The 25,641-nt window shown below is 36.2% G+C and overlaps 9 protein-coding genes across 9 annotated transcripts in view; 5 read left to right on the top strand and 4 right to left on the bottom strand.

Moving 5' to 3' along the window:
• The window catches only part of CBG20080, a gene marked incomplete at both ends in the record, with an annotated part of 2,532 nt that extends 2,497 nt beyond the window's left edge, over window positions 1-35 (bottom strand). Inside the window, one exon of the mRNA XM_045235268.1 lies at window positions 21-35. Within this exon, the coding sequence (XP_045096948.1) occupies window positions 21-35 (15 nt within the window). The remainder of the gene's footprint in view (window positions 1-20) is intronic.
• The window catches only part of CBG20079, a gene marked incomplete at both ends in the record, with an annotated part of 21,527 nt that extends 18,676 nt beyond the window's left edge, over window positions 1-2,851 (top strand). The window contains 4 exons of the mRNA XM_045235266.1: window positions 2,182-2,373; window positions 2,422-2,545; window positions 2,589-2,721; window positions 2,771-2,851. Of these exons, the coding sequence (XP_045096947.1) occupies window positions 2,182-2,373; window positions 2,422-2,545; window positions 2,589-2,721; window positions 2,771-2,851 (530 nt within the window). The remainder of the gene's footprint in view (window positions 1-2,181; window positions 2,374-2,421; window positions 2,546-2,588; window positions 2,722-2,770) is intronic.
• A 1,523-nt stretch (window positions 2,852-4,374) lies between these two features.
• On the top strand, window positions 4,375-5,245 carry CBG20078 (the record flags this gene model as incomplete). The annotated part of the gene is made up of 3 exons (XM_002633930.2): window positions 4,375-4,501; window positions 4,549-4,657; window positions 5,068-5,245. 3 exons carry the CDS (start codon window positions 4,375-4,377, stop codon window positions 5,243-5,245), a joined length of 414 nt encoding a protein of 137 aa, XP_002633976.2.
• Window positions 5,246-5,361: 116 nt separating this feature from the next.
• Window positions 5,362-6,594, top strand: CBG20077 (the record flags this gene model as incomplete). The annotated part of the gene is made up of 4 exons (XM_002633929.2): window positions 5,362-5,550; window positions 6,114-6,205; window positions 6,332-6,468; window positions 6,515-6,594. 4 exons carry the CDS (start codon window positions 5,362-5,364, stop codon window positions 6,592-6,594), a joined length of 498 nt encoding a protein of 165 aa, XP_002633975.2.
• Window positions 6,595-7,298: 704 nt separating this feature from the next.
• Window positions 7,299-9,099, top strand: CBG20076 (the record flags this gene model as incomplete). Its single annotated transcript, XM_002633928.2, has 4 exons — window positions 7,299-7,412; window positions 8,066-8,352; window positions 8,491-8,593; window positions 8,860-9,099. The coding sequence occupies 4 exons, from the start codon at window positions 7,299-7,301 to the stop codon at window positions 9,097-9,099; spliced, it is 744 nt and encodes a 247-aa protein (XP_002633974.2).
• Window positions 9,100-11,321: 2,222 nt separating this feature from the next.
• Window positions 11,322-11,884, bottom strand: CBG26430 (the record flags this gene model as incomplete). The annotated part of the gene is made up of 2 exons (XM_045235269.1): window positions 11,322-11,508; window positions 11,556-11,884. The coding sequence occupies 2 exons, from the start codon at window positions 11,882-11,884 to the stop codon at window positions 11,322-11,324; spliced, it is 516 nt and encodes a 171-aa protein (XP_045100301.1).
• Window positions 11,885-13,107: 1,223 nt separating this feature from the next.
• Window positions 13,108-15,092, bottom strand: CBG20073 (the record flags this gene model as incomplete). Its single annotated transcript, XM_045235270.1, has 5 exons — window positions 13,108-13,332; window positions 13,500-13,703; window positions 13,789-13,972; window positions 14,656-14,822; window positions 14,868-15,092. The coding sequence occupies 5 exons, from the start codon at window positions 15,090-15,092 to the stop codon at window positions 13,108-13,110; spliced, it is 1,005 nt and encodes a 334-aa protein (XP_045096946.1).
• Window positions 15,093-16,369: 1,277 nt separating this feature from the next.
• Window positions 16,370-18,647, bottom strand: CBG20072 (the record flags this gene model as incomplete). Its single annotated transcript, XM_002633926.2, has 6 exons — window positions 16,370-16,486; window positions 16,538-16,693; window positions 17,021-17,224; window positions 17,314-17,497; window positions 17,919-18,085; window positions 18,429-18,647. The coding sequence occupies 6 exons, from the start codon at window positions 18,645-18,647 to the stop codon at window positions 16,370-16,372; spliced, it is 1,047 nt and encodes a 348-aa protein (XP_002633972.2).
• A 2,023-nt stretch (window positions 18,648-20,670) lies between these two features.
• Window positions 20,671-25,429, top strand: Cbr-amph-1 (the record flags this gene model as incomplete). Its single annotated transcript, XM_045235271.1, has 11 exons — window positions 20,671-20,721; window positions 20,931-21,044; window positions 22,758-22,874; window positions 22,923-23,150; window positions 23,252-23,338; window positions 23,384-23,482; window positions 23,870-24,025; window positions 24,248-24,349; window positions 24,449-24,556; window positions 24,639-24,704; window positions 25,109-25,429. The coding sequence occupies 11 exons, from the start codon at window positions 20,671-20,673 to the stop codon at window positions 25,427-25,429; spliced, it is 1,449 nt and encodes a 482-aa protein (XP_045096945.1).
• Window positions 25,430-25,641: the final 212 nt, after the last annotated feature.

A 25,641-nucleotide genomic window follows, 5' to 3' on the forward strand; every position in this document is an offset into this window, starting at 1 on the left:
AATCCACTTCCGACTCTCACCTTGACCATAACCATAACAATAATTGGATTGATTGCTGGACACCACGCACATAAATATAATATGTTATCAGTTAGAAAATCAATGTCCCGATTGAAAAATGGAATCATAAAAGTTATATAAAATGGTAAATGAATGGTGAAAAGTGGGAATAGAAACTGAATGAAATTACAGTTTCAAGTTTCACAAGTGAAGACTATTTTAAAAGCGTGAGTTTGTGACATCATTTCTCTATGATTCCTCAATTCTTCAAAATATCGTAAAAGCTGTAATAAAAGGGCCCTCCACACTGACAAGTTTGAGATCAGTTCCCCAATTTCTAGGCAAGATATCAAAAATGTGTCAACTGACAAAAAACCTTTGATATTGTGATGAATAATTTACGAGTTTAAAAGTTATATCTTTGACGGGACCCGAAATAAATTGGCTTATGGGGCCCTTTCATCACAAGCACAGCTACCCGATGAGCTACGCGGTCAGCGCTATGCAACCTATGGCAAGTTCAGCGATAGTCACATAAAAAATGAAATGTGTGAACACCGATCTCTGTTCACCGCCACGCAAAAATGCACACTATCCTTCCAAAAAATTCCATGAAAACTCCCTTTTTCAGAACCTCGAAACAAGATGCGAATTTCGGAATTTTCCTGATCCCAATCTCAATTGGGATCCCTGCACTTGCTCTTGTCTGTTTGGGATACATCCCAAAATCAGAAGTTTTTCCTCAAGAGATAATGAATAAGATGAAGAACCAAGGAATGGCGACAACGCTAACTATACCGGTGACCTGGATCCGGGTGACTCTAACCTGGTGACCTGGATCCGGGTGGCCTGGATCCCGGTGGCCTGTATCCGGGTGACCTGGATCCGGGTGACCTGGATCCGGGTGACCTGGATCCGGGTGGCCCTGATCCAGGTAACCGCGGGACCTTGATCCGGGTGACCTGGATCCAGTGACCATGGCCGGGTGACCTGGATCCGGGTAACCCTGACCGGGTGGCCTGGATCCGGGTGGCCTGGATCCCGGTGGCCTGTATCCGGGTGACCTGGATCCGGGTGGCCTTGATCCGGGTGACCGCGACACCTGGATCCGGGTGACCTGAATCCGGTGACCATGACCGGGTGACCTGGATCTGGGTAACCCTGACCGGGTGGCCTGGATCCGGGTGACCTGGATCCGGGTGGCCTTGATCCGGGTGTCCTTGATCCGGGTGGCCGCGGGACCTGGATCCGGGTGACCTGGATCCGGGTGACCTAGATCCGGGTAACCGCGGGACCTTGATCCGGGTGACCTGGGTGACCGGGTGATCCGGGTGACCGGGTGACCTTGATCCGGGTGACCTGGATCCTGGTGACCTGGATCCGGGTACCGGCTCAGCTACTGTGGCGCAAGCTGAGGTGACACAAGCTGAGGGGATAAAAGCACGCTAGCAACGCACTTTGTGAAAACCGAAAAAAAAATCTACAGTCTTCCCTCCAGAAAAATCTTTGAAAATAATTCCCTGTTTCCATTTCTTTACAATTTTTGACAAAGTCCGAAACCCCTATTGAGTGAGTAAGTTTAAAAAAAACTTCTTTCGCTATGGAGCAAATCTTCCTTATATATAAAACGCTAGAGGCGTCTGTCCATCCTCGTGTCCGTCTGTGGACTTTTGAAAAAATTGAAAAATATATATATATTTACGTGACCCTTATATTTGGAAAAAGTGAGAAACGAAGCGACGAACATTTTAAAAAAATTGATTGAATCGCGCCGAAGGCGCACCCGCTTGCTGGTATTTAATGTTTTACGTGCATAATTTATTAATCCATAGGTCCCGAAATATTTCAAGCCATCCCTCATGAGAAAGCTGTTGGTTCAAGGAGACTACCCAACCTTCCAGTGTCTTTGACACGTACTGCTTGACATGTATTATTTATTTATAAATATGATATGATGCGCCAACACACACAAAATCGTTTTCTTATCACCGACAGCCAACTCTCTTAACATCTTTTTGCTTCTCGATTCGAATAAAAAAATTTGCATCATGGTTTTGTGCTCAAAGCTGTCTTTATGGTTTATACGCTATGGTTTATACTCAAGTTCATCAGATCAATTTTTGCTATTTTTTATCAACTTTTATCATCCTGATAGAGAATATTTTATTTGTTTCTTTGTAGCAAAGATGGTTTCTCAAATTAATCCCTTTTCAGCAATGATGATGGAGATGTCGACTCATCACGGCATGAATATGATGAACATGACTACAATGGCTGGACCGGTTGCCAAAAGACACAAAATGTGGATGTGGTACCATGTGGAGGTTGAGGATACTGTACTTTTCAAAAGCTGGACTGTTTTTGATGCTGGAAGTGAGTCTGTACTTTTTATCTTCTTAACTTTAATTTTATTGTTTTTAGCTATGGTATGGACATGTTTCGTGATTGCCGCTGCTGGAATTTGTCTGGAAGCCTTGAAATACGCTAGATGGGCTACTGGGGAACATATTAAGAGCCATCAGGAGAATCTGGATTTGAAATTGAAGTAAGTAAAACTACAGCATGAGAACACCACTTCAAAATTCTCTCCAAACTTTCGTCATTCTTGAAACAAGAAAAAAGATTTTCAGCTTCTGGAAACGCCATGTCATCGACTGCTGCTACCACTTTTGGCAACTCTGTCTGGCCTATATTCTTATGAATGTCTATATGGTTTTCTCGGTGGGTATAACACAAAACTATAATTTTTAAAGAATTTATAATATTTCAGGTCTACATCTGTTTGTCACTTTGTCTTGGTTTGGCTATTGGTCACTTTATTTTCGCTTCGAGAACAGGAATTTCAATTTGACTTTCGAATTTAGTTTTTTATTTGTTCTGTTTCATAAAATTAATAAAGATTTGTTTCGATTGATATTTCGCTCTTTCTCATCCTACCGATCGTTCAACCACATTTGCCATAACATGAATGAAAAGCAAAAAAAATTGAATTTCAGCAGCAATTACCGTAAAACTCGAAGGGTCCAAGAACTAAAAATACCGTAGCTGAAAAATACTCAAGTTCTCTGAATTCCTTTATTAATTTTCCAGTGATTTCCCAATGAAACAAGTCGAAAATATAAGCTAATATAGTGAAAAAACTCCCGAAAAATGAAATAATTATAAGGATAGATTCGTTGAACTTTAAAATAGAATTAACCACATTTTTTAATAAAAACTTTCCTGCTATGATTTTTTTCCATCGTATCCGTTTTATGTACGCCGTCCAAAAGCCTGATACAATCGTGTAGCTGTGTCGGTGGCAGCACCATCTCTAAATCTTTTAGCTCATCATCACAGACCATAATAACCTTGTAAAATAGAAATTAATTTCATAAAGTTTGGTTTTGGTCATGATTCAATTGTTTGTTTGATTTCTGTCATATTTCTTTTAAAGAATTTTAAGCTTCATTCGAGAACCGGAGGACTGCATCATTTTTATATACATTTTGAAAAGAGTATGAACAAGATAAACAAACGAATTTCGAAGTTATACCCCAAATTTGAAACTGAAAATCTTTGTAGCTCAACTGATAGCTAAATTCTAGACAGAAGAAAAAAGGTCCCCCTACTCTGTGGAACAGCTGCAATCGACTTTCTGAAATTACAAGCTTTTGGATTGGAAACGAATTTCCGATTGTTCGAAAATTATTGATAATATTATTGAAACATACATTTTTTTCATTTTCTAGAAATTTAGGAAAAAGTTCATCCGTCTAAACTCCAATTTTTCCAAGACTTGATTATAAATTTGTCTTATTTTTTTGTTTGAAGTTTTTAATTTTATGATCAATGAAAAGTTTTGAATATTGCTCGAAATATAAAAATTCAGACAACCCAAAATAAGAATTCCGAATCATCTCCTGTCTTCCCCCCCCCCCCCCTTCGAAAAACCAGTACTTTTTCATTCGAAAACTTTAAAGTATAAATGGAATAAAGAGAAATGAAAATTCTCATTAATTTTCTTACCCTAAAGAAACATTTTTGAAACTGCTGTTATTTTTGACACCTCGGACATTTTGTTACGGTTGAAAATATTACCGTTCTTGTAACCGATCTCTATGCAGCTTTTTTTTGAAAAAGTGTTTCTTACACGATTTTGATTACTGTATCTCTTCCTCTCTCCTCCTATTTCCGCAGTGAAATTACTTATCACCATTTCTAACATCATCTTATCAATTTCTACGCCCTCAATAGAGCATTGTTCATTCAGTTTTAACTGATTGCTAGACGAATTGATTTGCATCATTGCTCTTAAATTTTTTGCTCTCCAATTCCTATTTATTTGTTTTACTTTGGTCACTTGAACTCTTTTTTTGGTTTCAGGTTCAAAAAATGAATCATCACATATCAAATGATATGGATATGGACATGAATAAGGGACCATTCATGTGGATGTGGTTCCATACAAAACCTCAGGATACTGTATTATTTTCCACGTGGAATATCACCAGTGCTGGAAGTGAGTTACTTGGAGGATGGGCCCATGGACTTTGATGAATTTTTCAGCAATGGTCTGGGCGTGTATACTGGTAGCGATTGCTGGGGTAGTTCTGGAATTGATCAAATTTACAAGAAGATTGATTCAAAAGAGGCAACCGGCGAGTAAAAAGGCGAGGTTAGAAAATTGGGGATTCCATTTTGCCGGGTTTTTTTCCAAATATTATTGTTTTCTGAGTGTTGTGAATTTTCTCGAAATTGGTTAACGGGAATGTTGCTTGTCTGGTATTTTTTTTGTTGAAAAAATTCTTCAAAAACATTCTCAAACAATACCGTATATCAATTTCGTAACGCTTTTTTCGCCCTATTTGGACGATTTTTAACAGTTTCATTACCCGATTACGTCGAAAATCAATTGTACCATTTTTTAGTTATATCATAGAAATTGAGATAATTGAGCTCAAAGTGTAAGTAAGGCATATTCCAAATAGTGATATTTTGTACCAATAACCAATAAAATATCATCCTCTCAAAAAACTGAAAACGCATTGAATCAGAAAAAATTAAAAACATGGCATACTTTTCCAGCTATCTCTCCCGCCTGTTCTCTACAATGCACTTTGTCCAAACGTTCCTATTTTTCGTTCAACTTGGCTTCAGCTACTGTCTTATGCTCATTTTCATGACATTCTCCATTTGGTTGGGATTGGCGGTCGTTTTTGGATTGGCTATTGGATTTTTGATTTTTGGCGGGAAAAGTGAATAGAATAAAGAATTTTTATAAAAGTTAGTTTCTGTTTCATAACCAACATGTTTGATTCATGATATCTATAAAAGTGATTCGAATTTTTTCTCCCAACCCTTTCAGATTGTTCCAGAATGATGCACATGATGATGGAAATGTTCTTCCATTTCCGAATCGAAGAGCCGATTCTATTCCGAGAATGGAAGCCAATGAACACAACGGCTTATGTTTTCTCATGTATTGGAATCTTTTTAATAGCTTTTGCGCTGGAAGTGTTGAAGTTTGGAAGAATGCGATTGGTGGGGAAGAAGGTCGAGGAGGAGAAAGTGAGTAAAAACCAATACTTTAAAATTTTTTTGGAAAAATTGTGAAGATAATGAAACAGTTAAAAATGTTCAAAATTTTGAAAATCTCAGTATTTCTTTCCACACGGTTTCAAAAATCCCGAAATGCTATAATAGAGCATAACATAATTGCGTCGTTTATCTCACTTCTTTTAAGAGAAATGAAAACCTGTCAACTTAAAACATTTGTCAAAATATCACCAAAACGTTTATAGATTGCAGCTTTTGATATCTCTTTTAGAAATTGAGATAATTAAGCTCAAAGTCGAAGGCGTATCAGTTCGAAAGAGATACTAAACATTTTCAGTTTCGGAATTTTTTAACTGTTCCAATATTTTATCATTTTATCAGCTAAGGAGACTTAAAATCGATTTGATAGAAATACCTGGGATTTTCAAAAAAAAAAACTAACAAAAATCAAAACCCTAATATAATTTAGTCTCGGAAAACCTGACAGAAAATGAAACAAAAATTCTGTTTCAATGTCATCAAAAATAACTTTTGAAAATTTAGAAGTTCGTTTTAATTTTTCTTTGTAATTTCAGAAAGTCGATTGTTGCTGTTCCACAGAAGAAGATGGACTCTGGAATATTCCGGAAACAAGACCACTGAATGCTAAAACTGTGAATTTGGCACCGTAAGTTGATCTTTTCTAGAATTCGTGAAATAGAAATTCGTAAAAAAAACTTTGAACTTGGTAGCACACCTCGAAAAGTTCCCCAAATTACACCAATATTCTGAAACTGAAGTCTCCTATTTCCAGATTCACTCGTGATTCTCTTCTCGTCAAAAGTCACTTTGCCTCTTCAATTTTGATTTTCATTCAACACTTTGTCGACTATTCCTTAATGCTTGTCTCCATGACTTACAATTGGCCAATATTTCTGTCACTTCTTGCAGGTTTGAAGATTGAAGTCTGAAATTTTTTGAAAATTAGAAAGTTTAGGTCACGCAACTGGATACTTCTTTCTGGGACCAATGATGACAGTAGAGGAAAGTGAAGCGGCTGGCAGTTGTTGTTCATAATTCATGTTTTCATTTTACTTTTTCATTTTGAATTGAGAACGAACATTCTCATTTAGGTGAACCTACTTTATGGATTTTTTGAAACATTAATGAAAAATGAAAATGATTCATTGAACAAGGCATTGCGAAATTGAATATTTGAGATAGCGCTAGATCTTCAATACTTCAAACTATGAAATTTTTAACTCTGGAATCAGAAACAGCAATAAATCTAATTGCATTTCTAAAACTTATGAACTTAATAAATGTTTATGTGTATCACTGCTGAAAGTCTTTCAGCAGTACACAAACGTAGTGTTCACTAGCTTTGCCTTTTCTCTTCTTGCACCGCCCGTATCCACTTCCTAGGTTAAAAACGACTACGTTAGATTTCCAGTGTTCTTTTTTTCCTTCACACACACGCTGATGGATTCTTTCCTACTCTTCATCCTCTTCTGCTGCCCTTTCACGACACCTTCTCTGCTATTTCACTTCTCTATGTCTGCGTCTCCGATGTGCCATACACTCTCTCATCGTTAGACACTGGCTGTCTTTTTCTCTTTAGCTGACTCTTCTTTTTCTTTCGTCTTCTCCGATTCCCTTTCTCTGTTTTTCATCAATTTGAACTCTTGTTGACCATTGAAGTGTAAACCAATTTTAGTTCATGTGTTCTCGTTTTTTTTCGATTTTTGTTCAAAAATAGCCAAGCTAATTTTTTCAGAAGCATGGATTTTTGTGGTCGGCCAATTGAACCATCAACAAGTCGATCACCGACTCCAGATTACCGATTCAGAGTGTACCTACCGCCAGGAAAGTCTTACGATATGACTCTGTGGACCGTAAGTTTCTTTTTTACAAAAACGGGCTCAGTTTTTTTCTGATCGATTTGTTCTGTCAATTGATTTCCCTCGGGTTACCCATTCACACGGCACTCCTTCTGCCAGCTGTGGCCTGATTGAGGACCCATTGTCTACCCATCTTCGTGCAATACAGGGACTCTTTTCGCGAATTTTATACCCTCAAAAGCGCTTTAGCTGCCAATCCAATGCTCTTTCAAAATTTCAGGATCCAAATTCGTATTAAAAAGTCATCCGGAAAATTTTTATTTATAGGTTTCGGGATATCAAAAAAATAAATATTCGAAATTTTGCCGAAAAAATCGCCTTGAGGCAATTGTCTCGCGGAAAAAAATCTAGAGGTCAGGCGTCACTACCGGCTGAACTACCGCATTTCCAACTTTGAACGCTATGCACGAAACTTTGTATTGCCCTACATACCTTCAGAATTCTAACAAAAATTAAAGGGAGAAAATTCCTGTTCAATTCATATTAGATTGAGCTCAATACGTTGGCGTCCAGAGACTTGAATATTCACACAAAACATTTGGTTTCTGTGGGAATTTCAAGGAAAAAAAATGAAATGCAAACATGCTTCCCAAAACAGTAAAAATCAGAAAAAGAAATGAAAAAATCTCAAATTCTTTTATTTCCAGAAAAATGACGTCTTCCGGTGGATGACAATATTCATGCCGGTGACTCAACACACCGAGACATACATCGCATTAAAGGAGCTTTACCTAGACGGAGATGTGCTCTGTGCAATTATTAACGACTCGGTATCACACATGACACTTGGAATATCCGAAGGAGATCTTGAATTGATTGTTGGACATGGAAAATTAGTGCTTAAAGGACCACCACCAGAAGTACGACTACCACCTCCACCATCACTAAAACATTTATTAGAAATTAGCACCCCGAAAAATCTAAGTATCCAAAAGTAAATATCATTTTATGCTGATTTGAATAAATACTGAATTTGTGATAATTTCTCTTCATTGTTTTTTTGACTTGGTTATTTTCCATTTTATATCTTTGAATCTTGAAAAAGATAGACTTTAAGCAGTTAATTTTTCAGAATGAATAACGCAAGCTCATCGACGATGTCCCCACCACCGCTAAAAGCCACGCCAACAGTCTTCCCACCACCTGGAAGAACTTTCAACATGAGGGAATGGGATGTAAGTTTTAAAGGAGGCGAGACAGCAAAAATTTCGGGGGACAGTTCGGGGGACGAAATCGCGCCGCGCTTATGTAGACCATCGGTCGTCAGGCGCCTTCGCGCCCCCGTAGCTCAGCCGGTAGCAGCGCTGTACCCCTGAGCTGCCTGTCATGAGTTCAACCCCTCATATGGGTTCTCTATGCAAAATATCAGGAAAACTTTTTTTTTTGGTGTCTGGCCTCCTTTAAAACAATTTTGAAAAGTTAGAGTTTCGAAATTTTACAGCAACTCGACGTTGAATTGTGGATGACTACTTTCATTAGTGTTAACGATTGCCCAGATTTTTTTATCTGGCTCGAAAAGAACAAAATCGACGGAGAAGCATTGCTTGCCATGCAATACGTTCCAAAAAGAGTGAAACGTGATTCGGGAATCAGCCAATCGTTGCTCAGGAAGATACTCGATCGTGTAGAAATTGTATTTCTGGAGTACAGGAAGATAAAAATCGAAGAAACAACTCAGTAATTCCTGGCATTATTTTTTTTTAATTTGCGGTTTTCCAATATTTAATAAATCTACGCATTCAAATAAATTATTTAAAAGAAAACAAAAAACCATGCCTGCTGCTGGAATCGAACCAGCGTCGCCACGGCCACAACGTGGAGTACTACACAGGTAGAGGGGGACTGCCGAAAAACGGCCCGTCTGGCGGGCGCGGACTGCCGAAAAGCGAACAGTCGGCAGTCGAATCGCGCGCCGCCGACGGTCCGTTTGCAACGATTTGCGCCTCGAAGACGGGCCGTCAAAAATGATAGCGCTTTCTTGACAGTTCATCATTAAACAGGTGATAAACAATATAAATTCTTTATTAAACTAATAGTTTCTGTGGATTGTATTGAAAAAATAACTCCAATTATTTTAGAATTGCATTTTTATAAGTGGAATGAGAGAAAACACATTAGAAATTACAAGTTCTATAAGGAACATAACTTCGATTTTTTTTCTGTGTGTTTTCGCAAAATTCCAACTTTAAAATCCGTTTTTTTCGTTCCTTTCGTTCTCTTTCCCTTCTTCGTTTCTCGATTTCCACTTCTTCCGCTTTTCAGCATTTCTCTCATTGAACAGTATTTTTCGCTATTTTTATAAGTTTCTTTCAGAATAAGTAAAACACGGATTAGTTTGAGCACGAAAACTGATATTTGGTGGAAAAAATCTTTAGGTTTTCAAGCTACGCGGAATTTTTAAAACATGTGCTTCAAAAGAGCGCCGCTTCGCAAGTGTGAAGTTTCGCAAAAGCTACAAAAAGTTTTTAAATATTTTTAACTACACAGATCGTCAAATTTTGATATGTCGTTACTTTGAAAACTTCACTCTTGCGAAACCTGCTAAGCGTCGGTGATGCGAAAATTCGATAACGCGATAGGCTCGGAGATTTTGATGATTTTTGCTTCGGAGAGTATGAAAACTTACCCAACTTACCGTGAAAAAACTTATGAAAACCTGTATTTGTTAATCTCCGAAGCAAAAGCCGCCGAAATCTTCGAAACTTTTGTCGAAAAGATTTTTCAGCAGTTTTTGCATTTTTTGACGATAAACTCGCAAAACGAAAGTGCGCGAATGATTTCAATTATTTTTAAAGTCATCAATTGGTCAATTTTAGCGAAAAATTCCCGAAATTCAATAGAAAACACTTCGAAAAGCGAAAAAACTGTGTAAATTAGACGAAAAATTGGTAAAGACTTGTGCCGCTAAACAAGGCGCAGGCGGGATTTCGGAGTGTCGTTGCGAACTGATATTCCAAGTCTCGCCGTTAAAACGGCAATTGAAAACAAATTGTCGAGATTTTTGTTAAAAAACCAGAAAGAAAATAGAAATTTCAAACAAAAATCGTACAACCTTTTTCGAAAAACAAATTCTGGTCGAAAATCTTCAGAAAACTCGAAAAATATGACCGAAAACATGTGCTTTGAACGGAGAGTTATTATCATGAAATTACAACTCGAGTTGCGATCTTGGAACAGAAAAATGAACAAAAAAAGAAAATATGCTTTTAGATGGATACCCAGGAACATTCCGAAATTCAGTTTACAGCGTTCTTTTTTCAGCCGTCATCCACCAGTCAGCGCCTCTTCGACTGTCATTTAGCCGTTTTTCACCAACCGCGCCTCAGATTCTAATTTTCGTATAAATGCTTCTAACAACACATTTTTTAGATTTCCAGATCCCTCTATGGCTTTTATTCTTTTTCAAGAGAAAAGTCTTTTTCAACAAAATTTTCCATTCTGATGAAATTTGGCCTGCCAACCACCGGTCAATGACCAGTCAGCGCCTCTTCGACTGTCATTGAGCAGTCGTTCAACAACCTATTTTTTGAGGTGGTCCTACTTGAGGAAAATAAGTTTCTATCATTTCTTATAATCTAGTTTGGGTATGAGAAATTGCTTTCTGAATTATTTCCAATCAAAACCTTCAAGTCTGTTTTCCAACGGGTTCCGACTGTCCGTCGACTGTCCGTCGACGGCCAGTCAGTTCTCCTTCGGCTGCCGACTAGCAGTCATTCGCCAGTTTGCGCCCCTTCAGCTGTCATTTAGCAGTTTTTCAGCAGCCCCCCTTTACCTGTGTAACCACTATACTAAGCAGGCCGAGAGAACAGGGAACCAGTTGGCGGTTATCTTGTGGTGAGAGAGGGGGAGCGACGGAGGAGGTGATGGTGGTCGTGAGCGCTGTCTTGCAAAATTCTTTTATTATCAAGCAAAAAAACATGACAAGAGCCACAGAAAAATCCAATATATAAACAGGAAAATTAGTCCGAGAAAGCAAGGAAGAAGAATTATTGAACAGAAGATGATTGAAGTTAGGATAAGTAGGTCATTGCAATCTCCAGATTCCGGAATGTACCACACATTTTGAAGGAAATATGTCCCAACGAAAGAACTGAAAATAAGCGTTTTTATTGACAATTTTCTAACTTGGAAGCTTACAAAAACAGTAAACCGCATACTGTGACCGGTGTATAATTGGATACCCGTAATTCTAGACCAGATTTTTTGAATTCCCACTCATTTAACATTTCTAGCTCCTCAACTGGTTTCGTATTGTCCTTCATAAAAAAGTAGAGATTTAGCTCGAAAATCCAAGCGAAAGCTCTGTCGATAGCCAAGAAAGTGCCCAGAAGAATCATCCAGATTGGAAGATAATGTTCCATGGAGCATCTTTCCAGGGTAAAGGATCCAAGAATTATAAAAAATGCAGAGAGCGGAAGCAAGATGATAGTGGCGACGATTGTAAAAATTGCTGGAAAATGAGTCATCTAGGAAAAGTAAAAGATAAGAAAACTCACGAAGTTTAGGATTGGTTCTGACTGGATAGAAGTCAGCAGATTCAACAGATTCGATTTCAAGATCTAGATTCATTATGTTTGGTGTGGCAATTGAATTGGCAACTGTTATTGTCAGCATATTATATAGATTTAAACAATGAGCAAGTAGTCCTTATCAGTCAGAGGAAATGACGAGTCGTAAAAGTTGTGAAATTGAACTTGTTTACTATAAGTCTTTGTCTAAAAAAATTGTTGTGATGGTCATTTCCGAGACAGTTCACATGTTGATTACTACAACGAAAGATGGAGTGGGTGCTTGACTTGTCCCAGTGCTTTCACATGTGAATAATTCGTTCCGAGTTTTTCGAAAAAAAAAGTTTCTGGGTTCAAAAAATATTTTCGTTCTTCCTCAGACTACCAGCCAGCTGATAAACCAATAATAGCAAGTACATTTACTTAAAAATGATGAAATATATATTTAAACATGATGACACATTTGTTTGTTTTTTCTATAAGAGACCAGTAATAGTGGCTAGAATTACTTCAAAAATTTTGAAGTAAAACAAACCCCACTACATCTGAAGGTTTTGATTTTCAGTACTTTCACCAGGTTAGAAAGAGACGATTTTAGATGTTTTACGAATCCTCGATTATCACATTCTCTGGATTTATTGTTAAGGCGATGTTTATTCAAAGTGTTAGGGTAATTTTCCGGGTCATTTCGACAAACTTTTGGAAAATTGTTTGGTTCGTTCACTTTGTCTATTCAACTATTGTTGAAAATTGTGAAAAATGAACATTTTTGGAAGAGTTGAAACAAAAAATCAATAGAAAAAGAAGCGTCCAACTGACTAGAATAGCCAGAGCGAAAATGTATCAATTATCGATTTTATTTCGAGATCTAGATTCCTTAATCTTGGTGGAAATACAACAAATAAATCAATTTCTTTTTACTTACAATTAAACATGATGAAACAGATTCACACACGATGTCACATTTATCATTTATTTTCATTTGAAAAAGACAATTGCTCATTTGAAAACGACAATTGCTAGAACGGCACCTCAACCGTTGCGTCCACAAGTTAAATTTTCAAGTTTTGAAATTCAACCATTGTCATTGTCTATGAAGTTTCATTCTCATTTCCAAGACAATTCACGTGCTGACTACCACAATAGCCGAACGAGTTTGCGCTTGACTTGTCTTCGTCCTCTCACATGTGAATAATTCGTTGCGAATTTTCTGAAAAAATTGATTTTGAAATGTTGTCGATTTTCTCCACCTTTACTAGTAACATTACAAAAATGGGATTCATAGCAGGACACCAACAAAAAAGGAAAAATATTCGGTCAGCAAAGGTTCTCCAAGCGATACCGAAAAATGGGAAAACGACGACGATGTAGAATGGAATGTGGATGGTTATGAAGGGAAGGATAAACTGAAATTTGAGTTAAAATAAACAATGAAATTGTTAATAATTTTTATGTTTTAACCAAATAAAAGTTATGACAGTAAATTTTTCAGATTTTTATCGAATTTCCTGATCTCAAACTATCCTAATAACTAGTACATTAATGAACTTCACCATTTTCCGATTTCACCTACCTGCAGTAGAAGGGCCTTGTTCAACTGCTCCTGTGACTTTTGCGACGCTGAACTAGCCATAAACCGAATCTTCATCTGCTTCTGTATATACACCGTACACCAAATTACAGTAAAAATTGATGAAAACATTATAGTTAAAATGAAAAACGTGCATATTTGGGACAGCACTTGAAAGTTGTTCCCGGTTTTAGTGGAGTCATACGTCTGAAATTTTCTTACTGTTTCGTCGTGAATATGTCACTAAGGGGGTTTAAAAGTAATTAGTTGGTTTTGCAGATTCAAAACTCACAAATCGAACAGTAATTATTAGAAACGGTGTATCGCCTTCTTCCTCGAGAACCGCTTCTACTAAACTGCTGATCCTGATTTTATAAGATGGAGGGATGTATCCAAAGAAAATGAGAGCCAGAGAAGCCAGAGAAATAAATGCAGGAATTATGGAAATGTGTCGCTGTATTCCTTTTACATGGTAACTGAAAAAGTGTTGCATATGAAACAAGTATTGAAAAAAGTTGCTGTAACTACTCCGCTCAATTATCACGGTTCTTATAAGAAATGTCACAAATCTATAAACTAGGAAAATCTTGGTGATACTATGACAAACACTTTATCAGTAAACATTTTATAACTCTTCCATAGTAACCAAACTAAAGCTGAAAATGCTAGTCAAAGTGGCGAGCTTTTAGAGTATTTGTGGCAACTTGGAAAATGACTCTTTAAGCATCTGGTATTGTTAAAAACTGTGTAAGATCCACATCAAAGACTGCATAAGTGAAAACATCGCTCTGAATAGAAGACTACGTATTAGACTACGGGAACAGTAATAGTATGGCTATTCCATGCCTGCTGAAGAAAAGTTTTGGTGGAAGTTTAGAAAAAAAAAATGAAAACCAATTTTTTTAGAAATGAACGAGAATTGGAACTTTTTCTATTTGAAGCGATTTTTCGAAGTTTACAAATTGTTTTAATCTTTTATTGCTATGTGAATCTGCGTATTAAAATTTTTGGTATGAGTCCTCCCTTCAAAACAGTTCTTTCTTTATTGAAAAGATGGATTGATAGAAAATTCACTGTTTCCGAATTTATATATCCAGAGCAGAATTTCAGTAATGCATTGCGTCTCTTGATGGCAACAGATCGTTTTGAAAAAACTCACAAAGACAACAAATTGGAAACTTGAATATATTGTATAGCTGGCCCACTGCATGCCATCACCATACAAGACATAAAAAGAGCCAAAAACACATGTCCAAATGAGTTTAAAGAATTTACGCCGTTCTTCAGAATGTACAAATTTTTTGCGTTTCGAGAATATATTATAGACTGAAAATATTGATGATTTTCACTCGTTTCTTTATTTTTTTTTACCGGACAAGTGAATGCAATACTGGCTGAGAACAGTATTCGAAGAAGTGCCATCAGGTACATTGAATACCTTACTGGAGTCTTATAAATTTTAATTTTAGAAACAACTTTGATTAAGATGGTGTTGAATATAGTTGAAATGAGAAATGCAGTGTAAAAGTTAACATCCCCAAAATAAGAATCATTGAAGTTTTGATAGAAGTTCGGATCATCAAAAACCCAAGCCATTTGGTATCTCAAAGTGAAATATTCGAATGAAAAATATATTTGAGTCTGACCAAGAATTCAAAAGTTTTGAATCAAAACTAAAACTTTCACTTTATGTCCGCTCGAACGAAGATGAGATCATGAAGACAGATGTTGTTCAGATGATCGAGAGGACTACTATTTTTTGATTTTTTGAGTTTTGAGTTCATTATGACACGAGTTCAAATTATTCGGTGGGGGAGGTAGACGTCTGGCGGACAGGATGTTTTTGGGTGCCTAGAAATGGCGTAAGATGTTTGGTTTTGTAGTTTGTGATTTTAGTGAAATTTCGTGGGAGTTGGCTAAAGGAATTTTTATAAGGCATGGTGAGTAAGAAGTATTGGAATATCGTAAAACCTGTATTAAAAGGGCAGATGTAATAGATGTGCCCCTTGAAATTGTGTTATTTGAAATTGAAAACGTTTCAAGTTACACTGTTCTTTGATTGAAACAGTTCTCGGCTTTGGTGAAATTGATAGCTTTTTATGAATTTTTAACTAGACATCACCTTTCGGGGAAAAATTTCGAAAAAAAACTGACTAGGAAAATAAAAGGGTCCCTCTAATTGAAGGTCCCTCCGAAGGTACCATAGAACAATAAAAAGGTCGACCTTTCTAATACAGGTTTAACGGTATTCAAAATTACAATTTTTCTGTTTCAGATATCCAATATAGGGTAATAAAACTTTTTATATTCATTGAGAAACTTCTTAATTGATCCATTTCAAGTTTTCGGCAAAAATTGTTGTTTGCTTCCCCTGAAGAACCTGATTAAACTATTAAATAGAGGAGGATAACAGCAGATCCCTACATTTTTCAATTTTTCTATACAGTTTCAAATTTTTCCTAACCGTCAATTGTTGAAAATTTCATCATTAGGTGTTCCATCTCTGCGCGAATCATATTATGGTGATTAAGATTCCCAATTTCTGATTTTAGACCTTTGATTATCAAAATTTTGCTTTTGTCTGTGAGCATGAGAATACACACTCATCCATTTTGGCACATGCAGAAAAAAGTACCATTTTTGATGTTTGGGTATAATGAGAAATTCTGTGTTTTCTGATAATCAGATGACGTCATTTTTTGTCTAGATGTTTGATATTTGAGCATCTGATGACAAACAATCTCTTTTTCATGGGCTTCATTTGAGTGGATGGATTTCTGAGTAGCTTTGATTCTGGGTGCGGATTGTTCTCTGACTTTAGATCTACAACACATTCTTAATTTCCCAGAACAAAAAAAATACACAACGATTATTCATTCCAAATGGAAAACCCTGACAGATTTGCTTTTGCTAGTTACTCCGCTAATTTTTGTATTAGTTGTTGTTGATTTTTTAGACATTTTTCTGGGAACCAGCTGGTCTTGTATGTTCTGAAAGAATTAGATTTTTTGGAAGAAAATTAGTTTTTGGAACCAATTTACCTTAACCATGACGATTACAAGAATCGGGTTGATCGCTGGACACCAGCAGAAAAGATAAAGAAATCGATCAGCTAAAATTCTTCCGGCAATGCCGAAAAATGGAAGAATGACAATGATGTAGAATGGGATATGGATAGTAATGAATGGGAGGATAAACTGAAATGTTTGTTATAGATACATCGTTATCTTTGATACGAATTGATATATTTGAGGTTCCGTGTCAAATGTTGCATTTTTGAAAAAGTAAAATTTAATATGTAGTTTAAAATTCAAAGTTGAATCTTTTTTATTAAACCGGTACCAAAAAAATCGGAGTTGATTTTTTTTTACAAATTTGAGAAAAAAATTGGGATGAATAGTTTTCATCGGCTGGGTCGAATGTCTGATTTTTTTTTCTCTGTTTCAGCTTCTATTTTTCAAGAAGACAATATTTAGATTAGTCAATCCGTATACGTCACTATGTATAAAATCACTAAATCTAACCTGCAATAACAGGGCCATATTCAATTGTTCCTGTGACTTCGTGGACACTGAACTAATCGAGAATCGAATCTTCATCTGCTTCCGAATGTAAAAATAGCAAATTCCGACTATCAGAATAGAAATAAACATGATGATCAGAATGAACAATGTGCAAATTTGAGAAAACAATTGGAATGGATAGTTTTCATCGGTTGAGTCGAATGTCTGGAATTATTTTTTCGGTTTCAGTTTCTACTTTTCCCGACGCCAATATTTAGACCAGTTAATCCGTCACTATGTATAAACTCACTTACCAATTGAACAGTGATAATGAGAAACGCTGTATTCCCCTGCTCAGCCAACTTCTCCAGTAGAAAACTGCTGATGTGGATTTCATAAAATGGAGGAATGTATCCGAAGAATATGAGAATCAGGGATGTAATGACAACAACAATTGGCATTATGGAGATGGTTTTGCTGAGTTCTTTGTGTGAGGATCTGGAAGATTTTATCGAATTTAGAGCACCTGAAATTGAACTTCGAAGTTTTGAAACTGATCATAGGTTTAACAGAGTACCAAAATAGTTTTTTAAATGCTTCAATTTTTAACTTAGAGTGTTATACAACTTTCATGGTTTTGACAGAAACCATCAAATTATCATCAAACGGAAACTGAAAGAAAAAACAAAAAAAGGTGAGTTTCTAATAACATAACAAAAACGACTATAGTAGACTATCCATTATGACCTTTTTGGGCTCTAGTATGAAAATCAGGCTTTTTAAAGGACCAGAATTTCAGGCTAGAGCCCATTTTTTATAACTTCAAATTTTGCACAATGACTCCATGGCGACAATGAAACACGAAAGAGAACTTTCTACTTTTTCAGTCCCTGAAACCATCAAAAAAAGTTTAACTCACTTTGATAACAAATTGGCCACTTGCAAATATTGTACCGCTGGTCCATTACATGACATCACGATGAAAGCAACAAAAAAAGACAGGAAAGTGTTTCCGAGAGGTGTTGGAGAATTGTAACCATTCTTGATGATGTACAAGGATTTGATGTTTTTGGAGTAGATTATGGCCTGAGAACGTTATACTTGATACAATCAGGAAGCTTTAAACAGATGGGGATATCATGAGTTTGTGAAACATAACATTTCTGAAATTGATTTTTACCGCTGAGGCTGAAAAAGCAGTTAAAGGCGCATCGTGCTACTGTAATCGTTACATAGCTTTTTGGGTGCTAGTTGTAAGTAAGTAAGTGTAAGTAAGTCGAATTTTCTCCCCATTTTTCGAAGATTCACATCGCTTTTTTAATAAAACTCTGTTGCGAATACCAAAAAACCCCAAAGTGAATTAATTTTAAAAAGAATCTCATCCCACAAATCCAGTAGATGAAACAGAAAAAAATTGTCAAAATCTCACCGGACAAGTCAACACAATTGTTATCGAAAAAGCCAATCTCAACAGTGCCATTGAATACATAGAGAATCTCACGGACTTCGTATAAGTCTTAATTTTGGATATCGCATAAATCAGAAGGCTATTAAAGACCAAACTGATAATTCCAGAGATATAACTGTTGACATCATCGAAAAATGTTCCATTGAAACTTTGGTACGTTAGAGGGGTCATCGTGCTCATTTTTTGAAAAGGTAGGGAAAGTAGTCAGAAGCTGGTTTTCAAAAATTCTGAAGTTGGAAAAAACCAAAACTCAGCGACTTGTTTTTGATTTTTCAATCTCTCTGATTTTATTAATTATCGACTGTTCTGTTTTTTAAATTTTTTTTCTGTTGTTTTTGTTTCTAACTAACGAACCCCAGAGAAATCTTTTCACTTCCTGGTCTGAAATATGATCTGAATTGTTTATAGAACAAAAATACAAAAAGGGTTCAATTACAGAGTCGACGATAATGATGATGATGCAGAAAGTTTATTTATGTGATTAGGTATTTGGGGGTGCAAAGAAAAAAAAAGAATGCATTCTGTGTTTACATTGTGTTTTTTACTGTGTCAGCAATTTTATAAAATAGCGAGAATGTGTAGAATTTTTTGATGTATATTATGATTTTCTTCCTATCAACAAGGAATCGAATGTGTTTCAAAGTAGTTCAAATTTTCTAGATTTCCTTAATCGTTTCAGTGGGAACGCATCATGATAAATTTTAATTAATAGAGATTAATGGCTTCTAAATTCCTTTATCGGTCATAATTTGGGAAGCTGAAACAGTTTCCCAACTTTGAGTCAATTTATCTCGTTTTCTGCGAAAGATACCAAAAAGGTGTCAACTGACAAAACTCTCATCATAATTTCTGTTTCGTCAGGATCTCTTTTTCGATAACTTATTGAAGAAAACTAGTTAAAAGTTAGAAACTAGTTAAAAGTTAGAGAATAAAGGGATGCCCTATTAGGGGGTTGAACACTGCTTCAGTTTCATTGGTATTGTTATTTCGATGTGGAGAACAATAAACGCCGACCATGAGTTCCAGTTTCTAGAACATCATGAAACAGTAAAAAAAACAAGAACATCAGATATGACATCATCTCTAGCCATTCCGGTAAGCACCGGAATAGGAATGCACTTTTCAGGATTCATTGTTCTATTGAGTTTTTTCTGTTGCTACTGGTCTATAAGTTCGGCAGAAATTTTTGATATAAATTTCGAAATCAATGTTCACAGATGCATGTTGATTAGAAAAGACTTCTAATGGACAAATATATTTTGAAAACGAAATGTCACAATATCAAAACTTTCCTGTTTCAAGATTTGCTGTAACATCATATTTTTGCATATCCATTTATTAGGATTCGCTTATTTTTGATAAAATATTATGAGACTCAGGTTTGGGTCCCACGACAGGGGTACAAGATCAAAATTAAATGAGAATATTGCATTTCACATTGGCCAAAATTGTTCCTGTTACAAATTTTTTGTATACGAAATCGAATTCTAGTCTAGTTTTATTGTAAAGGTTGTCATACATCAAGTTATTTACAACCATCATAAATTATTCTTTCAGATTAGGTACCTTCTAGATTTTTTTCTGTATTTATAGCGTTGTTCCCCTCACTGTTTCACTATTTTCGTCATCCAGAAAAATGACGTCAAATTTCCTCTCGTCCACAAAAAACACAACCGTAAATAACCTTCCTCCATAATCCCTAAAAACACCGCGCACAGTCATCCATGCATATCGTTCCAGATGTCTCTCAAGAGAAGATCCATTCGTCAGTCTCGGCCTCATTTTTTCTCGCATCGGTGTCTGCGTCTCCTACAAAGTGCACACTCTCTTCTCGTGTCCTCTTTTCCTTATCCATCTAACGTCTCTCTTCTCTCCACTATTCTCCATTTTTTCCGCTGACACACACACTCAACACGAAACGCACTGTGATCGATTATTGGTCTTCTTCTTCTTTTTTTCTTTTTTTTTCTTTTTAAAACATTTTCTTCTTTTTCCCCATTCCATTCGGTTTGTATGTTCTTTTGAATCTGTTACCACTAAACAATCTGTTATTGTTATCAATTGACACGTCATCTCCTTTTTACATTCTTTCTCTTCTTCGTTTTATCGTTCTTCTCCTTCTTCCCTTTCGACTATTTCAAACCATTTTCCCCGCAGAAATTCCTTTGAAAATTTCGATTTCATATTTCCCAAACTTTCCAGAATGGACTTCAACAAACATTTCAAAAAAGCCACGAATCGTACTAAAGAGAAGGTAAGTTGGTTTCTTCGGGTTTCTGGAAGTTTTTGGAGGTTATTGTTTTAGAAGGTTAATAATCAAAATTATTTTATTTTAACTTTAATAATTCGCACAAGCCCATAATCTCATATATTCTGTTTCAAGTTCCAGATACCACTTCAAATTGATTGACAGATTTATTATAGCTCTTTTTCAAACCCCATATTGTATTTCTAAATTTTCAGCTTCTCGAAGGAATCGGAAAAGCGAAAGCCACCCAAGACGAAGTTTTCGATCAGCACGCGGCTAATCTGCAAAAACAGAGCAAATCGTGTGAGAGATTGCACAAGGATGTTAAGGTGAGCATTTTTTATCTGAAAAGAGTTTTGAAGTACATGAAAAATGTCGAAATTAGTAGGCGCAATGATAAAAGGAATGTCCGCTGAAATCAAGTCGGTTAAAAATGTTATTTTTGAAACAGTATTTTGCATACTTGTAACAGGTCGGGCCGGACCGGGTTTGGCTATTTCCCGATTTTCAAGGCCCGGCCCGGTCCCGAAGCTTTACGAGTATGGTTTTTTTTTAAATTTCCCATCCAAACAAAAATAGCATTGTAGAGAATTTAATTGATTCTATTTGAATTAGCTTCAATGCTGTTAAAATCAATTTGTTCGAAAATGCTATTTTTGAAACATTATATATTTCGAGTTATTCTAAATGTCCTAAATGAAAAATTTGAAAATTTCGATATATGTTTAAAATTAAAAATGTTTCATTCGACAAGAAAATTAGGTTTGTGAATAAAACCTTTTTGATTCGAGAAAAATCATATCCAGAAGAATTAGATGAAGCATACTTTTTTGAAGAATACGTAAAAATATAATAAAAGCATTTTTTTTTCTGAAAAAGGTGTTGAAATACTGAAAAAATTGCGAAATCAGTTTGTACAAAATCTGAAGGAATGTTGTCTAAATAAATTCGTCTGCAAATGCAAAACTTAAATCGGCAAATTGAAACAGCATTTTTAGTTTAAAAATTTCTAATCTCGTCAGAAGTAGAACAAAACATTAATTAGTTCCGAAATGTTATTTTTAAAACAGTACACATATCGAGAAATTCTAAATGTCCTAGTTGGAATCTCTATAAATTTTGATAGATGTTTTTGTCCGAAAAAGTTTCATTTGACAACAAAATAAGTTATTTTGTTTGAAAATTCGAAACAATGGTGGAGAAGGACCTTTTTTTTCGATAAACTTCAACACTGTACAGCCAACTGCGACCAGTTTTATTTCGGTTCTAGTAAAACATAACAGAAATGTGAAACTGACAAAATATTTCTGGTGTTATAAGAAAGTTTTTGTCAGATGACAACTTTTTGATATCTTTTGCAGAAAATGAGATAAATTAGGTCAAAGTTGACATAGTGAAAATCCTATTTTGTTACCAATCGCAAAAAAACAGCGATTCGTCTATCGAAGTCTCCAGAGTTTTCCGATCAGATCTCAAGGTCGTTCCAAAATTTGGAGCTTTTTTAGGATACTTGAATCAAAATGATTTCTTGAAACACCAAATTAACAATAATTTCAATTTCATTTTGCTCATAAAACCATCAGTTTGACAGAAAATAGTATTAATGCCATTTTACGCACGCTAACTATGTCTAAAGCTATAATACAGGTTGTTTAAATCTTCAAACTCCATGAAGCTTAGTTTCTGTTTCAAGAAGTTCAGATGAAGTTTTGAAGTGCGAGGATATTAAAGGTGGGGGGACATGAAAAAAATAATGTTCTCGAAATTCCGTTCAAAGATGCCCCTCGAGGAGTTGAACTTGTGAGGGCGATGAGTGAGGGTGCGGCGCCGCTACCGACTGAGTTGCTACCGACAGGGCAAAGAGAAAGCGCACGCCCGATTGCATACATAAAGGCGAGGACGACAGATGTACGCAGAATGACATTAAGCGTTGTACGCCGTGACGGTAGAATGCATACTGTAGCTACAAAAAAACTACGGAAAATCTCCTGTCCCCCCACCTTTAATGAGTCTTTGTCACGCAATGGAAATTCTTATTCCAGACCTACGCCGCCGCTTTGAAAACTTTGCTAGCTGCTGAAAAACAACTCCGAGACACGATCCGAGATGCCTATGAGCAAGAATGGCCAGACCGAGAGCACCTCACAGCTATTTTTGATGTAAGATTTATCCTTTTTGAATTTTCGAAATCCCAGTTTTTTTTTCAGAATCTTGATATTCAAACCGACGAGTTGGAGAAGAAAGTGTGTGAAGACTTGCCACAGACTGTGACGCAATATGTTAATCAGTTCCCAGATTTAAAGAAGAAGGTAGTTTGGACTTTTAGACACTACTGTAGTTGTATAATTTTACAGATCGAAAAGCGTGGACGCAAATTGGTGGACTATGATAGTGCCAAGAATTCGTTTAATAGTTTGAAAGCGTCGAGTAAGAAGGTAAGCATATCTGAAATTCATTTTTTACCGTTTCATAAACTTTGTGAAATTTGATTTACGAATCTGAAAACGTTTCGAATTCTGAGTGTACAAAATTCCAGGATAGCGACCCAAAACTTGCCAAGGCTACTGTAGAACTGCAAAACGCTGAACAAATGTATACAGAGATGAATAATGAGTTGTTGGAGGTGAGGGAAAATGGTTCAGAACCTATGACTAAATTAGAATTTCAGATTCTCCCAGCTGTATATGATAGTCGGATCACCTTCTTCGTGGATACTCTTCAGTCACTCTTCAATGCGAATAGTGTCTATCAGACGGATGCTAGCAAGGTAAAACGATTCACAAAAAATGGTCGAAACTTTTTTATTGAAACATTTAAAGTTTCAAACATGCACTTTTTTTTTGGAAAAAGAGTATCGATTGAAAAAAAAACATGTATGAGACATAATGAAAAATGTAAAACAGGAACATTTTCAGGTTTTTGTATTTTTCAGGTTTTTGTATGTTCAGTATATTTTTTGCAAACAATAATGATCAACTAGAGTTACCATTAGATAAGCTTTTTCCATAGAAAGTTATCCATTTCATTATCTTTTTTTGTTGATAAACTTAGAATTGATGAAAATCTCTCAATATTGCAAATTATTTTTTCTTGTCATAATTGCCATACGAAACTGCAAAATTCTAAAAATTCAATACCGAAATCCAAATTTTAGTTCCACAAACAAATCGTAATGCAACTGGACAAACTCGGAGAATCTATGGACTATCTTCGAGTCGCCCGACCAGAAGCTCGTGCTCTCACTCCGATCGACACCACCTCCTTAGCTTCATCGAATGCTCCAGCTACACCGGATCCAAGTAAAGCTGATGTGAGTTTTTTGATAATTCGTAGTCGGGTCTAAAACAGAATTTTTAACTCTTTCCGCAAATGAAAATGGAACACAAAAGTTAGTATTTATTTTTCATTTCATCATGCTTACAAGGTGCGATTACTTCCTTCAACTAACAATAGGTGCAGGATAAGGCTGCTAAATAAGAATTAGTATTTTACGAATTCGCTTCTTTACTGAAATCCCATAAAACGTTTCCAGAGCACCTCTCTCCGTCAATCCACCCCGTCTCCAACTGTGGTTGTGTCCCCAGCACCAGCTGCAGTTCCAACAATGAAGCCAAGAGAAAGTGTCGTTTCTATGGTAATATTTGGAACTAACAATCCGATACTATTTTGATACTATCTATATCTATACTTCTACCTGAACATGACTTCATGAAACTGAAAAAAAAATTTCCAGGCCAACTCAACTAATCCATTCGACGATGAAGATGAGACAGCAGAAGACGAAAAAGAAGCTACACCAACCACGGAAGTCGAGGAAAAGTTTGAGACCAAAGTTTATCCGGTAAGTAGAGAGAAAGTCATTTTTCAAAAAAAAAAATGAAGAGGAACAAGATGTAATAATGTGGGGGTTGTTTTCATTTTAGAAGCTCAACGCTCAACAAACAGCTGCTGCCGATCAAGCAATTGCGGCGGCGAGAAGACAGAAGAAGGTAAGTTAGGGGATTTTGGGGTTAAGATGAGAGGGGGATTAAGGGCGTGCGAAACTGAGAATTTGAAACTCCAAAAATTTCTACCCTTTACATAAATCCAAATGCCGTAAATGTTTCAATGTAGCGCCAATGTAGGTACAACTCAGTTATCACAATTCCTTCAAAAGATATCAACAAACTGTCAACTGATAAGATGTTGGTGATATTATGATAAACAATTTATCAGTTGACAACTTTTTGATATCTCTTCTAGAAATTGAGTTAATTGAGTTCAAAGGGAACGCATAGGTTAGGTTTCTGTTAGAGCGAATACGGTAAGCAAGCGCTGTCGTATTGCATTAGAAATGAAATAATATGAATGGCATATATTTGAAATATAACTTCTCGAAAATGTCTTTTTCCAGGAACCATCCAACCCATTCGACGACGAGGACGACGAAAAAACTGAAGTTGAGTATCCAGTGAGCCCGAAGAAGGAAGACAAAGAGCCAGCACCAAAACCATTGGACGGAATTACCAATGAAAAACGGAAGACCCTTTACTTCGTCACCTCGACTCACGAATACAAAGCAGTTGATACAGATGAACTGAGTTTTGAACCAGGAATGAAAATTAAAGTGATCGAAGCGAATGATGCTGATCAATTGGATGATGGTTGGAGACTTGGAGAGTTGGAGGATGGAAAACGAGGAGTGTTCCCGGAGAACTTCACCAAGAAAGTTTAAGCCAGTCGATTTTGAATTCTTCTTCACCTTCTTAAAGTTATTTTCAGTTCCATGCATTTTTTCCGTATGACATAGTATTCCATTTGAAAGATTCTATTGCACCCACCCCTTCCCCCCATAAATTGTGATTTTGAGCATCGAAACTCTAGCTTCCCCTTGTCTCTACTTATTCTCCCCTGCAATAACAGTTTCAAAATCTTTATTAAATAAAA

Source organism: Caenorhabditis briggsae (assembly GCF_000004555.2).
Source record: "Caenorhabditis briggsae complete genome, chrIV, whole genome shotgun sequence".
Taxonomy (NCBI): domain Eukaryota; kingdom Metazoa; phylum Nematoda; class Chromadorea; order Rhabditida; family Rhabditidae; genus Caenorhabditis; species Caenorhabditis briggsae.